Below are 16,921 nucleotides of genomic sequence, written 5' to 3' on the forward strand. Positions count from 1 at the left end.
AAAAATTATTGGTCGAAACACAGCTCAAACTTTTAAAGAACTTTAAAACAGCTTAGCAGTTGCTTCCAGACGTTAACATGTGATGGGAGAAGGATACAAAAGAAGAGAACATGGCTACTGTACGAAATGACTGAAAACGACATTTCGATTCGTTTCAACATCACGCTTTTATTGCTTGTCAAAGGCATTGTGACTGGCAATGAAACGACGACTTATCACGACAATCCCATGCGCAAAAGATCTTCGATTAATCATCAATCAAATATTCAGGATCATAACGTTTTGCTGTGCGTATGGTGGGATCAGCCGTAGGTGTAGTTTATTACGAACTACTAAAACGGAATGAAATAGAGCGAAGCCGATGTCCATCGATGTCGATGAAACAAATTGAACGATGCCTTGTCGCAAAAAAAAAAAAACAGCAGCCATAGGGGTTGAAAGACGCAAAGTCAACGTTCGACCATGTATTGGAGAAGTTCTCAAGGATACAAAAAGTTTTCTTGCATCCAGCATCCAGGAGACATAGCGCCTTCCGATTACCACTTATTCAAATTGATACATCATGGCTTGTCTGACAAGGGGTTTTGAAATGCTGACGAAATTGCAAAATGGATCGATGCTAAACCAATATCGAACGTTCTTTCGGCATGGTGTCGCCATATTGCCAGAAATATGGGAAAAAGTTGTAGGAAATGATGGAAAATATTTTGATTAATATACTGTAGAAGGTCAAAATTCGCATATTCGAAAATATTGACATTTGGAACTATTATATTTAATATTATTGTCATTATTATGGCTAGTGTAATGTATTCATAAATTATACAATATACGATATTATTATTATAAGTTATTGAATACCTTTTTTTTTTTTTGTTTCAACACAAACTACTGGGGGGGTGTAAAAAATTCGGATTGTGCCGAATATAATTGCTTTAGTCTTTCTTTTCTTATTTCATACACCTGAGACCATTTAATATCAGCGATTTTAACGTGGAAACCTTTACCGAAATTTCATATATGTATGTAAATCAATAAAGTAAACAATTTTGAATTTATTTTACAATAACAATTAGGTTTACGCATACATGAGGAAATATGAGCATGACTAACTGTAATGACAACAATTACTAGAATACGTTTACTTCTCTTACAAACAGCTGACTACATAGAACGCGAGTGAAGTCGCGTGTTAAAGCAAATGCATTCAAAATAAAATCACTTACAGGTAATTCAACCTGCTTGTTTAAATTGATTTTATTTATTTATACGAAGACGAGATAAAGTGAAAAAGGAAATTTTTCGTGAGTTGGACAATTGGAAAACAGACGCGAAATGTGTGAGCGATGCGCAAAAATTTGTAATGCAAGCTTGTGCTTGCTATAAAGAGTCAGCAGAGCCAAAAGCAATGAATTCGAAAAAGATCTTTCTCTACAGAGAGAGTAAGCAAATGGGAGAGATGATAGCTAAGCAATTGCAAGAGAGTTTTGTTAAATTAAGTGGTTTTAACACTAAATAAGAAAAGCTACAGTTTTATAAACTTAGTTGGCAAACAACTAGGCAGTTGTTGAGAAGCAATGTTAACCTTCTAGTTTTTATTGGAAGAAAAAAAAAAAAAAAAACAAAAATCGTAACAGTGAATATATTTGCTGCAAATCTTTGTTCATTAAAGACAGTTAAATTGGTTGGTCAAAATAGCCAAACAATAATCAAAACTATAAGCGTGTAAGTATTTTATATATATATATATATATATATATATATATATATATATATATACTGTACTGTTACTGATAACATCGTTATTTTTTTTTTTCACTTTTATTCAGTTTATGATTAGATTTTGTAATAATAATATATACAATAGAAATGAGGAAAAACAAAAAACTTGAAGTAAACAAAGGAAATTTTCATATAATTTGAGGAAAAATTTATAAACTTTACAATTTCAATATTCTTTCTCTTACTTCCATTATTATATAGCGATTGATAACAATAAACAACACATTTTCCAACCGAAGAGCGATATAACTATTAGTATTTTTGATTATTGTTACATGCTTTCCTTAGGTGTCAGTATGAAATCAGAATTCCAAGCCTACATTACATCGGGTAAACGATATAAGTAATCGTGCTGAAATATAACTGTATTAAATCCAAACCTAAAAGAAAGAAGCAACCACATGTAAGTCACTTGGTAAATACTAACTAACAAAAAGAAGAAGAGAACAAGCTATTTATTCATTCTATTAACATTAGTAGCCAAAAACTGTCTGTCAATATGACGGTTTACAATGAAAACAATAAGTCCATTGAATTAATGGAGAATTTCTATGTTAGTAACAAGAACAAAAAGAAACACAATTTAAAAATCCAAGTAAAATTAAACGATACTGGGATATATTTGAGACATGAAACAACAGAAGGAGGTCACTTCACGGAACAATTAATACGCCTTGAGGACATTGTGGGAAGTAACTGTGATAACCATATACGAAAACGACTTCGCGGTGGATTAGGTTCTTGTAAACGAGATCGTGATGATGATGAAGCCCACCATCATAGTGAAAATAATGCCGATAATGATTCGAAAGATTTGAGTGCCTACCTGTATATTTTTGCCTACATACGGAAGGAAAAGCCTTTAAAACGTGAACGTGTGGTGCGAATTTTGAGATTTAGATCATTCCTAAGCTTCGAAGAGAATTTAAAATGCGCTGAACGTTGGCATAATGCCATTAAAGTAAACAAGCGAGCCTCTGATGATAGAAGACCTCTGCTAATACTTTTAAATCCCAAATCTGGTTCTGGCAAAGGAAGACAACTATTTCAAAATGAAGTCGCTCCGATTCTAAAGGAAGCAGAAATACAATATGAATTTATAGTTACTACGCATACCAACTATGCTCGCGATTACATCAGACAACGCAAGGATATCGCACAAAGTTATAGCGGCATTGTAGTGGCTTCGGGTGATGGTCTCTTTTTCGAAGTACTTAATGGTATCATGGAGCGATTAGATTGGCGTCTTTTGACCCACCATTTACCATTAGGTATTATACCTTGCGGTTCAGGTAATGGCTTAGCAAAAACTATAGCCCATTTATACAATGAACCGTTTGAGCCGAAGCCCATTCTTCATGCAACATTAGCATGTGTGTCGGGTAAAAATACTCCTTTGGATGTAGTCCGCATTGAATTAGCTAACGGAGATAAATATTTAGAAATGTACTCCTTCCTCTCGGTAGGCTGGGGCTTAATCGCCGACATTGACATAGAAAGTGAAAAATTGCGTTCAATAGGAGCTCAAAGATTCACCTTGTGGTCTATACATCGTCTATTGCATTTGAGAGCGTGCAAAGGAAAGGTATCTTATTTGCCTTGGCGGCAAAATGAATCAATTACCAAAACGAGAACGGAGGACATATCAACTAAACAAGCAGTGAATGAAGAAGCAAAAGCACCGCATTCAATTCTTAAGCATTATCACGATTTTCAAGAGGAGGAAAATGACTCTGATACTATACTGGAGAACAGTGAATTTGTTGATATAATTTCACACTCAAGCAGAAAATACAATGGAGATAGTTGGCAATCAGCTGAATCACGTAGAACTGCGTATTATTCCTTGGCCGGCCAAAGCACGCGCTCACAGCGCAGCATTACTGCCAGTGTTCTTAGCAAAATTGAAGCAGCTAATACAGAACTCGAGGCAAAAGCTCTTCAATCGCATTTACCACCTTTAAAATCACCACTGCCAGCAGATTGGAATACTGAAGAAGGAGAATTTATTATGGTTCATGCTGCTTACACTACGCATTTAGCAGCCGATTGCTTATTCGCTCCTGAATCTAAATTAAATGATGGGATTATTTATTTAGTAATAATTCGTGCAGGCATTTCACGGGTTCAGTTATTGAATTTTCTATTAAGTATGAGTTCTGGGACTCATTTGGACGAAGCTCCTTCTTCACATGTTCAAGTATTGCGGGTAACAGCGTTTCGCATAGAGCCTCATAACTCTGATGGTATTATAACAGTCGACGGCGAACGAATGGAATATGGATCCATACAAGCGGAAATGTTTCCAGGCTTGATAAAAGTAATGGTACCCAATACAAGCGTAATTAAGGCCGAATGCATTGATGAATATGATCAGAATAAGGGCGCATGCGAAGTAAATGAAAATCCTTGATTGTATTATATATGTAACAGTATGCAATGATAACATTATTTAAATTTTTAATATTCATTTTTTTTAAATAAATCAATGTGAAATTATTTTGTGATATAATAACTAAATGTTTTCAATTATTTCTCGATTATTTTTAACCTAATTTTTTTCTTGATAAGATAAAATTTCCAAATTTCATATTATCGATATAAGTGCTAGATGAAAGGATCAGACCGCACTATTCGACCCTACGAAATTGCAAATAATTTATTTGTGTAGTGAAAAAATTAGCCTTGTTAGCTATTCAAATTTTTAACGTCATTATTTCTTCTCATGTATTCTTCAACGAATTCAGATATATTTTAATAATCGAAGACTTTGAACTTGATTTGTTTTATTACAATTATTACTTTCCTATAGATAAATTTTTTTCTAAATAAATTTTAAAAAGCTTATCTCATTTTTTATGCTTAAGACTAAATGAATGAAAAGTAAATCCTAAAACTATGCTAGAAAATATTAAGTAATAATACTTGCTATATGAGTAATTATCCAATACCACAAGAAGTAAATTGTAATATACCGTTACAAACATTTAATTATATATATTAAAATATATGCATAGTGGATTACGTGAATTATTTTACAGAAGAAAGGGCGATGTTTCCTTCTGTGTGCACTCCTGCGCAGCGTAATTATGTAATTATGATATATAAAATACAACGATTAACCACAAAGGAGAAATAAAGGGATAAAAAGAAGTATGACTTTGAATAGATATTTATACCCACCTTTCACGGAAATTTAGCAGAATGCTAGAGTTGCCATTATTATTGTTTAAAGAGACATACAGAAATGCTTACAGGAAATTTCATAAGAAGTATAAAATTTAATTTTTTTTCTAAGATCCTGCTTAGAGTAAATTGTTGTGTGTCGCAGAACTTAACACAACGAACTAAAATTTATTGTTCATTTTTAAAACAGTTATAGCTACAAGTTGAAAGCATACATGCTTTTCTCTCTCGATCTGTGAAACGTTCGAGCAGTTATGCACACGCAAAAAATGAACGAAAAAATTGGAAGTTTATTCTAAATATTTATTAATATTTTACGTACGATAATTATCAAGTCAAATCAACTATGACTCCCACCATGACAGTTAGATCCAAAAATATAAAATAAAAATTTATTCTTTTTCTCCGCTTATCTTGTAGACAGTTGCACAATATGCGAGAAAATCGGATTAACTAACATAGGGCTTCAATTGGCACCGTCCGTTCTGAGCTTGTTTTTTTTTTATATTGTTCATAAGCCGAGTTGAGAACTCCAAAAAATATGAATACTTAAATTAATACATGAGGCTTTGATATCAATATTTTTAATTATTATCTATTTCCCTCGATGTCTATGTCATTCTTGTTAAAAGGTATATATATATGTATATATAAACATATATATTTCCTTCTACGTTTATTATGCTTACACTGAGAAGAGTGGGCAATTTTATCAATAGAATATACGCTACTTTAAAATGCTTGAAATGATTTATGGTTTTTATATTGCAATTTCATCTTCCATACTCGTCTTCTGAGGCCAGACTCTTTTTCAATCTCAATAATTTAATGAGTAACTCAAATTATCGTAAAACCAATCTACAATTTATTCACAAGATACCTTACAGTCTGTAAAAGTGACTGTTTGCCGTCGTTTTTTGGATAGTGACGTGATGGACCCTTATTTCTTTAAAAGTAATATATTATAACCGAAATAGTAAATGTGTTGTTCGCATGTTAAACAATTGATTACGTGAAAATTCCGATAACATCATAATTGCAAGAAATTGGAATAACGTGCAAGCAGCTGCGATTTTTAACACTCTTAAACTATTTCTTGTAGATGCATTTGAATTCGTTAGTCTATCGGCAGTCAAACAAATTCGTTTCGTGCGCGAAAATTGAATCCATCGGCTTCCTTCCAATAAGAGAAGTCTTGGCAGCAATTTGATTAATGTTATGTTCAGAACTTAAGATTTGGAATACAATTCAAAGTATATGACAGTAAAGAAATTTAGTTAAACGTTTGTGTCTATGGAACGAATCATAGATATGTACTCGCAAAAACGATGTGTTTTCGTTCATAGTTAAGACGGGGTATCCCATTGTGCCGCTTAAAAATATTTTACATTAGAATATTAATATGAATTTAATAAGTTCGCCCTGTGTTGTTGTACTCTTTTTTCTTTGGGAATTTTTCGTTTTATAAATTCAAAAAAAAAATTAAAAAATAAAATAAATAAATAAAATATTAATTTGACTTTTACGCTTACCTATCATGTTACATATTTATATTGCTTTTATTTATTCATTTTTTACATATTTATATTTCAACAAGCAATAGATGCAGACTATTCGAGTCGATTCGATCTAAACTAAAAACAGTTCTTTTTTCTTTTCTTATTTTTTCATATAATTTCGGTTATGTTACGGTGTAATAGTTTTGTGGGCTCACTTGAAACTGGTGCAGAAATAAACATTAGAGACTTCATAAATTGCATATAGTAAATTTTTGAGGGCAGGACGAGCTTCTAACACGTCCATAAGCTTCGCCAAGTATCAGGTGTATATTGTTGGAAAGCTATAGCTCAAGCTACAAATATGAAACTTGGTGCATGCACTCTTTGTTGAAATAATTGACATAATTAATTCAATTATGTACTGTTCTGGTTAAACATTTCGGAAAATCATGAAAACTGATTTGAACTATGCCCACTAATATATCACGAATTAAGAAAAAAATAAATGATTATTTTTATATATTTAATTTCGATTGTTAATTTAGGTGAATGCAATTTTCTTACTTTTTATTTTAATTTTTGATGGACACGCTAGATGGACACTCGATTCAGATGCATTATATAGAATAAGAAGGATTAATTGAGAGTACGTATTAGTTTCAATTTGCCTTCCCAATTGGTAATGGCTAATGCTAATTAAAAATAGATGCATTTCGTTTATAGATCCTCCAGAATGTCTAAGATACGACAACATTAATATATTTACATTCGATGTAAACGAATGTTACAAATATCAAGAGCGATTGTATTATGTTGTCAATCTTAAAAGTGTTTAAATGTATGCTTATTATATATTGCTTTATTCATGTATTTCATATGGTAGACAGTATGATGCACTTGCGAGCACAATAATGCTAAATTGTAAATACATACAATGAATACGTATACGTACGGAATATGGCAACGTCGTTTTTCCAGTCTGATTCATTCATAAGTTTATGTGAGCTAAACTAGCTGCTTGCATACCACATTACTTACATGCATACGTTTGCATGGCTTAATGTCTTTTTTAAATTTATATATATAGGTAAATAAATAACTATAAAAATACATTTATATGCATGTATGCGTATATATGTTTTCCTCTATAGCGTACACGATTATAGAATGTTATTTCTTATTATGTTGTCGGTATACTTAGATGCACGTATAGCGAAATCGGCAATTGTTGTGCTATACAGATATAGGGTGAAGTTGTGCGCACAAAAAGAAATAATTATTATTATTTTAGCTTTTATATATACCAACGATCGAAGATTAAGAATATTGCATGTCTCTCCGTGCGTTTGCAACGTCCGGAAATACGCAGTAGATAGCCTTAACCTTAACGTATTGTATACATTTCAAATTAAATTGATCAATTTAGGCATAAAGAGCTTGCATATCTCACCATTTATTCTATGTCCCCGTAGGGGACTCTTAAAATTTCATATGAAAATCTAAAAAACTGGCACATTCTCGGTTTCAAAAATATATGTAATTAATAATCATAGATCACGAACAAAAAGGAAAAAGGAAAAAAGAAAAGAAAAGAAGTAAGCGGCTCACAAACTGCTTTCAGGGTGTGATCATTGAAAAGATTCATTTAAAAGTGTTCCCGATCGCCACAAATAAAACAATATATTATGCAGTTTTGTTTCATTTAATTGCAAAGATTTGCTTTAAGAGCGAATTTAATTTTGCATCTTCGCTCTTACTAAATAATCTTATGTGTATTCTGTTTCTTTTAAACAGCAGTAGCAATTTGGAGAATCCACCGTGTCCCATCATAGACATAGTAATCATAATAATAATAAAGAATATTACTATGGCCTGAGAGAAATTTCAAATCAATTTCAATCTGAACTTAACTGCGAAAGAGAAATTTCAAAGAGGGTAAGAAATCAATATTTTATTTCATAAATAAATTTATTATCACTCTCTTGTAGGGGGATTTCAATGCGTGCATACATATGAAGGTAGATGCTGTCGTGTGCGCTAACAAATCGATTAGTCAGAAACCTGTTTACGTGTACAGAAAACGTTTTTAGAAAAACGTACTCAGCTACACTAACACATTAATACTAGTTACGATACAAATAAAAGCTGTTGCTGTTGCTCTTGCTGTTGTCGTCGCTATTGCTGGTTCTTTCTGGTTTTAAAGTATTTACGTGTTTTCCTGCCAAAAATAAACCAAAAAAGCCGTGAATGTTGCGCGTTTTTATGAACGCCAACAGCAGAGCGTGCTATTATCTCTCTACCCTTTCATCATCTTCGTTTCTTTTAAAAGCATCTAACAGCAATTCACATTTGTGCTTGGTTGGTTGCCTTTCAAATGCCAATAAAGCCACCCGTTGCTGGCTATAACGTGCGCTTGTCTACTACTTCTAAAACTCTTCTACCGAAAATAGTCAAAGAATTACGAAAAATACAAATAAATAAATAAATAAATAAATAAATAAATAAATAAATAAGTAAATAAATTTAAAAGTATGAAATTCTGCTAACTTTAGTTTTATTGTTATGCATATGCTTATACATGCGAAGGTTTTTTTAGGTTGCAGACGCCTTTTTTCCAACCATTTATTTAACAATTTTTTTTTTAATTCATATTTTTAAAGAAAAAAATTAAGAGAAAAGTTGCCCGCTTAGTGAACCCAATAACGTACTTACTAACCGGTCCACAATATTTCACACGTTTCTTTTTAAAGTATTTAATATATTTATAATAATAATAATTTTTATTATAATTTTGTACTCTAGATCACCTACGATACAAAGGTATATTAAGTTTTTTAAGTTCTTTAGTATAGAATACCTAGAGTGACTCACTTTTTATCTGTACGATCGATCTAAACTTGTCTGTCTGCCCGTCCGTTCGGCCATCTCATGTCCTCCCATGTATTCTCATGCTCAATCTACTGGTCAGAATTGTTAAAATATTTTGATGAAATTCGTTAAATCGACATGTTTCTTCCCAGGAGCGAACGCTATCGAAAATAATTAAAATCGGAAAAATTTTCCGATCATCTTCCATATAATGCTTTATTTGGAAAAAACTGAAAAATATGAATAACTGTATTAAGAGGAGTATCGTAGGGTGATTAATGCTCAACCATGACTCGCTACAATGTGCTTAATTATTCTTAATTAAATTTGCGCAAGTGTAGATATGTAAGCACCGTAGAGAGTAGAGGCAGAGATTTGCTAAATGTTTTTAACGCGTACAAATACGGCTCTTGAAAACGATATCCTAAATTGACGTGACTGGCCGCTATTAGACCACGTCTGTTTGTCATTCAAACATTACGATTACGCCATCTCAGACTCTATCTAAGGAAGCAAACTTGGTCTTAACATCCGGGAAAGCAAAAAAAAAAAAAAAAATTACAAGTTTTCATTAAAGAAACACTTAACTTCTGAGATGCTGCCAAGTTGTTGCGAACAAAATTTCAGATAAGCGAATTGTAATCGTAGACGGAATCGTAGAAAAAAACGGTTACTTAACAGCCGTTTTGCTGAATAACGCATGTAACGCGTGTAAACCGTGATACAAATACATTTTAAGGGATGAGAACGGTTCTGATCGACCAGCTAACGTTCTCAATATTTCTCGTTCTGATCATCAATCTTGTACTCAAAATAAAGCTCATAGGACTTTTGGATTGGGGGCGTATTTGCACTATTTACGGAAATACAAAGCATTTCTTCTTCTCTAAATAGCTTAACTAAATCGCTTTGTTTTTGGCATTGTTGGCACACCACTACTTATTCCTGGGGGTGTTTTCTAAGGCATGGATCGTGTAGGGGAATTGTTTGTAAAATTTCGAAAAATGCAAGCTCGCATGCCATAAGAGAATTAAGAGCTCGTTAAGCACAAAGTGATTTAATTTGCTGAATTAATCGCGCAGAGCTTAGCTCGGGTCCATCGTCCGTTTGCTTTGTAATAAAAAATTTTGCCGATCAATGTTATTTAATGATTGTTTAAAATTTCATTATTCCTGTCATGGAATTCGGAGAAGAATTAACCTGGATCGTCTATCCATCTTTCAGTTTGGGACTAATTTTCTTAAAGTCACAACTTTTCGACAACTAAAATCGAAAGATTCGATCCAAAAGAAATGCAGTTTTTTTTCTTACTTCCTTCTGACCAAGCAAGGACCAACCCCTTTAATCAAATGTGCTTTTCTAATCTCTATTGAAAAGAATTTTCTTAGTTTACATTTTTAATTTGGACTACCACACCTGAGTGTAGTTATTAAAAAGTCTTTTTTTTTTTGTGCTTCTCATTTCATAAGTTGAAGTACAACAGCCCGGCAACAGAACGACAGCCAGTCTCTTTTTTTACCTTTTTCCAGTGTCATTATAATACGAAAGGTAATTAGATGTAATTGCCATACAACCAAAACACATTGTGGATGTTTATTTAGGTATCAAGCTGCGGGTATATGTAAATATGTGTATTTAATATACGTACGTAGAAACGTACCGTACACATTGTCTGTATAAACAATACAAATAATTTAGTTTCGTGCTTAATTTTAATTTTTTTTTTTTTTTTTCATTTTCAATCTAATAACGGGAGTGGAAAGTCAACGGTGAGTGAGACTTTCCATTGTGTACGTACTTATGTACATGTTCTTCTCATACAATAGCAGAATTATTAAATTTTGCGAACTGTAATAGTTTCATTTGCACAAATTTTGTTAATTACAATTGAAACATTTCATAAAAACAAGTTAGAAAGCATTTTAAATGTAAAACAATGTCAGTCGTTTTTTTTTTTTTTTTTTTACATTCAAAAAAATACAATCACTTAAAAAAAAACAAAAAAAAACTTGTGAGGAAATTTACCTTTGATATACGCCAGCACCGTTCCAACTAATACAAAAAAAAAAAAATTACAAATTTTTCAATTAATAGCGAGTTTTTTAGTAACCCTATCGGAAACATTCCGACAGACTGTCTGGTACGAACCCTGGGCTCTACACCTATGATTATTTCCATTAGCTAAGACGGTACTTGCACGCCCACTATTTTTTGCACTCTTTACTTCAATAGATAGATAGATTTCTCAGATTTTTTGGCTATTTATAGCCGAGTGTGAATAGATCGACCCTGATTATTTACACAAGTAACACCTAGCTCCTTGAGTCAATATTTGTGCAAAGTTATGAATTGTTTTTTTTTTTTTTAACTTTTTCTTCGGAATTGTGATCGGGACAGGCGAACAACTCAGAAGCCTCCGTTAGTTACAAAGTAGCATAGATATCGTTTACATGCAAGCTTCCGAGGGGAGTCTCATTAAATGTTCGAAAGAGAAAATTGTGAATATTGTGTTTTTTCACTAAAATTCAAAAAAATTCATGTGTTATTTTTCTTCACTACTTGCACTGCAGGGTATATTAAGTTTGTGCCGGCTCCTGATAGATCGATACTTTATTGTACAAATCGATTTAGAATCCTTTTTTAAATTATCGATTTAAGCTTGTCTGTCTGTCCGTCTGATATCTCTTTATCTACGTTTATATTCAACTCATGGGCCAAGTTCACCTAATTAGGACAAGTTCACGAAATTGGTTAGACATGTCTGTTGTGTCAAAGACGAGCACTATCGAAAATGCATTGCATCAAACAATTTTTACAACTTTCCATCTAGCGCGTTAGTTATATAAAAAAAGTTCAAGTGCAATTTTCAATTTTTTCCGATAAATATCGCTAAGTATTAGTGCAACCTGACCCTGAAACCGTCAATTGGAAAAAGTTACGTCAAATTGTTTCTTGCGCTGCTCCGGTGAAGAATCGTAATTCTTCATCTTAATGGAGGCTTAAGTCTGAGGAGCATTCGCAACCGAGTCATGTGCTCAACACTGCATTCTGAACGCAGTCTGTGAAGCATTCATAAGAATGCGTTAAGCCCGCTTGGAATGCTCAGCCGTAGCTCTTAAGAACTGTGCCATATATCGCAGGCAATGCTCTATTACCCCATCGACTTTATCTATCTGCTAGATACGATGGCCAAAATCGAAAAGTCATTGAAAACGACCTGCTGTATTCATGCGCGTATTCAACTAATTCGACGACCTTTTTGACCGGCAATAAGTCGAACTCCAAAAAAAAGCAGAAAAAAAAAAAAGAAAAGGAAACTTAATAAGCTTCATTGAAGCAGCAGTCGGAAGTTGCGCAAGAAACTCATCAATCAATTCCATTTCCAATATTTACCACCGACGACATATCAAAAATTGCACCCTTTGGCAGGCATTGGCTAGGAAATTTATCCGCTAATCGGTTGGATTCGGTGTGATTCAGTTTGATTACTACACAAAAAATCTCTACCTGCCCCTACTCGGCCGAGTGAATTGCATTATGGGTTATGCGTTTTGCTTCAATAAAGGCCATGATTACGAGCGCATTGTAAAGAAATAAAAGAAGATACTTTAAATGAGCGCATGTATGTTCCTTTTCTTTCTACTTTTCATGTATTTTGCTGGACCTTGTGAAGTGTTACAAGATATATCTAATAATTTTGCGGTTTAATAAACTTGCATATTCTTCTTTCTTTCTTCTGCTAACTATATGAAATACTTTTTTTTATATATATGCATTCATGCATCATCGTACAACGCAACTGAGAACTGGGAAAGGGAACATTAGTAATTAAGACAATTAACCACAATTAAATGAAAAATTCTTTTCATTTGAAAGTTAGTATTGCAAATGGCATTAGTTAGTTATTAGAAATCGTTAAAGAAGACTGTAGTAATTAACGGATGGATGAGATTAGCAATGCATTGGAGTGAATCATACAATCTTCACTAAGAGTTGTTCAAAAACTAATTGCACAACCAAGACGTGGAGTCTTTTCCTAAAGCCCACCCACAAGAGATTTCTTTCTTCCTGATTCGTTCAAATTTCAAATTCCTATAATAAAAATAGTATTTATGCTGCAAAAAATTTTCATTAAAAAAAAAAGAAATGCAATCAATTGCTATAGAGCGTAGAAAATTTTGTCAAACCAAAATTCAATTACAAAATAATCTTATCACAAAAAACGTAGTGCATTGGAAGCAAGTAAATGCACTAACTCTGTCACAAATTCAATAAATATTTTTATAAAATGTAAAAACAAACCTAACCTATATAATATATATATATACATAATATAAACAACTCTTTTAAGAACGGTGGCCACGTCAAAAATTTCATATATATATACATATATATTTATATATGTAGCATCACTTGGAAATATCTTAGAACAGTTTAGTTACTTGGCCGGATGGATTTGTTCAGACGTTATTGTCAAAAAAAAAAAAAAAACGGATCGTATGTCTGGTGGGTGCATTATTCTCTCTCTTTTGGGCGTCGATTGCAGAGAGCTGCTTAATATAATACTTTTACAACATACTAATTTTAAATTTTTCTATTGTTCTTAAGAAAACGAAAGTAGCGCAACTAAAACTAAAAATTTGATAGGCGTCGTCGGAGGTTTGCTTGATCATAAAATGGACATTTTTATGAATTATTATTATTATTATTATTATTATTATTATAGACGACATCTATTATATATTACGTAATCTTAATTTGGCACAGTTTCTATGTAAAATCCCATAGAAGGGCGCTTTTTCTTCGCTTGTACTTTCAATATTCGGAAAGTAACACGCATTATAACGCATTATATGATAAATTTCTAGTTGCTGGACTTTTGCTGAATGTAAATCAGCCTAGAGTGAAGCGAAAGTGCTTGCCTTCGAATTTTTCGGTCTCTCGATAAGTGCAATATAAGGGTAATGCATGCTATATATATCCAAACAGCCACAACATCTTCGTTAGGTACGCCATCTTTCTCAAGGATAAACAACAACTTGCATTAACAAAAATTATCTTGCAAAATAGATTGTATTTAATTCGCCGTAAACTCTTTCTCAAATTGAAATTGATGGCATGCTTGTAGTAGATTTTAGTGCTGCCTTCTATATCTATCCAAAAATTGGAAGTAATTGCTTTTGTTTGAGTTTGATATGAGAAATGCAATCAAAGCAAAATGATTAAAGTCGCTCAAATGAGGGCGGAATAAAATAAACAAGCAATATAACAAAGACGAATAAGTAAATACACAAGAAGTGAAACTTAATTTAGAAAATTACAAAACTTAAAGTAATTTAATGCAAACGCTCGATAATGTTTGAAATATCTATTAAAAGTGGCGCAGTAAACAATTCTCTATAGATAAGTAAAAGGCTTTTTAAGGAGGTCATAAAGTGGCCTCTTGAAAAAATACATAAACCTAGCATTTCATAATTATATAAAGCAAAGAACGGGGAAAATATCTATAGCGAAAAAGAAAATATGCGCTTTTATAGTTAAAAGTAAACGTAAAACTGAAAACACGTTTATAAAAAGGGAAGAGAAGGGAAAGAATATATATATATATATAATAGCAGAGAGGCTCGGTGAAGTGCGTGCGTGACTTTCATGCAAACCTATTAAACCATATATATATATGCCGTGATTTGTAAACAATTTCTTCTTTTATTATCTATAGTAGTTTATAGCCACGCTTATAAAAGAAGTAAGAATTTTATATTCGCCTTGTAGAGAATCTTGAACCATATAAAGTAAATAATATGAACATATATTTTCACACTGGTTGGTTGGTTGATTCGTCAGAAGGTCAATTAAGAATCAACAAGAAAATGTTTTACCTCATTATGTAAAATGAAAAAAATTATTAAGAAAAATTATTAGAAATGTTTGTTTAATATTTACAAAGATTTTTTTTTTGGTTCATTTGTCGTCATCAGTGGTGGTGGGTTGCTGACGTGTCCAATTGTGGGGAAAATAGGCTAAGAATAAAAACGCAAATTATGGCGATTGAGAATATTACACAATCGGAGATTAGATATGTTTTGCATAGTGTTCCAACTCCGATCAAAATTTTAAAGAAAACACTGGTCTCACGTTTCATTAAAAACGCAAATAGCGTTCCAATCTATCCATCATATGTGCCAAATACCTCGTGCACACTCAAACTTATAATTTTATACAAGTTGCCAGCACTTTCGAGATACAACCTTCATACCAACTATATTAAACTTTTTCTTTTTTTTTTTTTTGCTTCAGTCATTATTAGTGAACATTTAATCCTCCAAGCGTGTTCGCCTGGTTTTTAAGCATAACCTGGGCTAAATTTTTGGCGACAATACTTTAATTGTATAATCGTAACGTTTAAAAACGAAGAGACAAGCACGGCTATACCGAATCCCTCTGCTCACGTCAAGGATCAAGGAAGAATGTATATACACGTATTGGAGAGATTTTGTGAAGCATATTGCAATGCATTATACAAATGTGACAGATAAGACGAATGTACATTTATTTGCATGTATTCGCACAAGAGTATATGAACGACCTTATAACGACCTTATTACAAGAACAATAGTGATTTGACTTTAAAATTATTGCAGGAATGATATCTATGGGTATATTCTGGCGTTGTGATCGGTCACTGATCATAACAGAACACAACGTGTATTCTTTTTATCCTTGCTTTGATTTTGCATCGGTATTCATCTGTCCAAGGATTAGTTGTAACAACACGTTTCGATATCAATTGCATTATAAAACAGGATTGTTAAGTTCAGCAGACCGTACAAAAAAAAATGCCTTGTAACTTGCGATGTTCCTTAGAATACGGCTGCTAATTAAACTAAGTACTGCCCGATTTACTTTTTAGAAAGTAGCTAAGAACACATTAAGTATGTTATGCTCACATAACGATAATCCTCCCCCTATGACATAACAGTAACATACGTACTACATGTGTTTTCATTGTTATAACATACGTGAAGCTTAACACACATACGCAAATTAAATATATTATATCACAAATTATCGGTATATTACAATCAAGTTCCCTGCAACGCAACTTCCATATTACGCAGAACGAAATACGAGAGAGTTCTCGTATAGCATATCTCTGCCCAAAATCGATATTACTGATTGATTGATGTTTATGAACTACGTCCGATTGCAGGTATCACGAAATTGTCGTAAAAATAAGACGTTACTTTCTTTTAAGCTATTACTTAATCACCGAGTTTCCACTTTGAATTTCTTATAACGCGGAAGTGACTTCAATACTACACGGATGTTGTTTAACCTGATTTGTCTTCGTTGTACCTTTATCTTTACACAGTTGCCACAGCAGGCATTGCCTAGACTTATAGCAACCCGTCAATCTGACAGGGTAAATTTTTGTGAATCGTCACAGCCGCAAAAGTGAGGATACGAAGCTGGTAACCTTCAAAAGAAAGACAATTTTTTCATATTTTCGTGTATAACTTTTGATCCCATTAAGTTACTGCTCTTGAAATTCTTCTCGCACATTCATCGAAATCATCTGCAAGTTT

The 16,921-nt window shown here is 32.7% G+C and overlaps 2 protein-coding genes across 15 annotated transcripts in view; one reads left to right on the forward strand and one right to left on the reverse strand.

The window, feature by feature from the left end:
* LOC119637410 (ecotropic viral integration site 5 ortholog) overlaps window positions 1-16,921 on the reverse strand; it is a 66,214-nt gene that overhangs the window by 38,642 nt on the left and 10,651 nt on the right. The gene's annotated exons all lie outside the window — the stretch shown is intronic.
* On the forward strand, window positions 1,550-8,944 carry LOC119637413 (sphingosine kinase 1). 4 transcript variants are annotated; one of them, XR_005247251.1, is made up of 4 exons: window positions 1,550-1,725; window positions 2,071-2,185; window positions 8,262-8,402; window positions 8,456-8,944. XR_005247251.1 is itself a non-coding variant. In XM_038033430.1 (3 exons), exon 3 carries the CDS (start codon window positions 2,282-2,284, stop codon window positions 4,193-4,195), a length of 1,914 nt encoding a protein of 637 aa, XP_037889358.1. In that variant the 5' UTR covers window positions 1,641-1,725; window positions 2,071-2,197; window positions 2,260-2,281; the 3' UTR covers window positions 4,196-4,268. The 4 variants fall into 4 exon arrangements, 3 of the variants coding, with proteins under 3 accessions (XP_037889358.1, XP_037889357.1, XP_037889356.1); XM_038033430.1 differs by lacking the exons at window positions 8,262-8,402; window positions 8,456-8,944 and adding an exon at window positions 2,260-4,268 and having other exon boundaries at window positions 1,641-1,725; window positions 2,071-2,197; XM_038033429.1 differs by lacking the exons at window positions 8,262-8,402; window positions 8,456-8,944 and adding an exon at window positions 2,260-4,268 and having other exon boundaries at window positions 1,641-1,725.

The sequence above is a fragment of the Glossina fuscipes genome, unplaced genomic scaffold (assembly GCF_014805625.2).
Source record: "Glossina fuscipes isolate IAEA_lab_2018 unplaced genomic scaffold, Yale_Gfus_2 59, whole genome shotgun sequence".
Taxonomy (NCBI): Eukaryota; Metazoa; Arthropoda; class Insecta; order Diptera; family Glossinidae; genus Glossina; species Glossina fuscipes.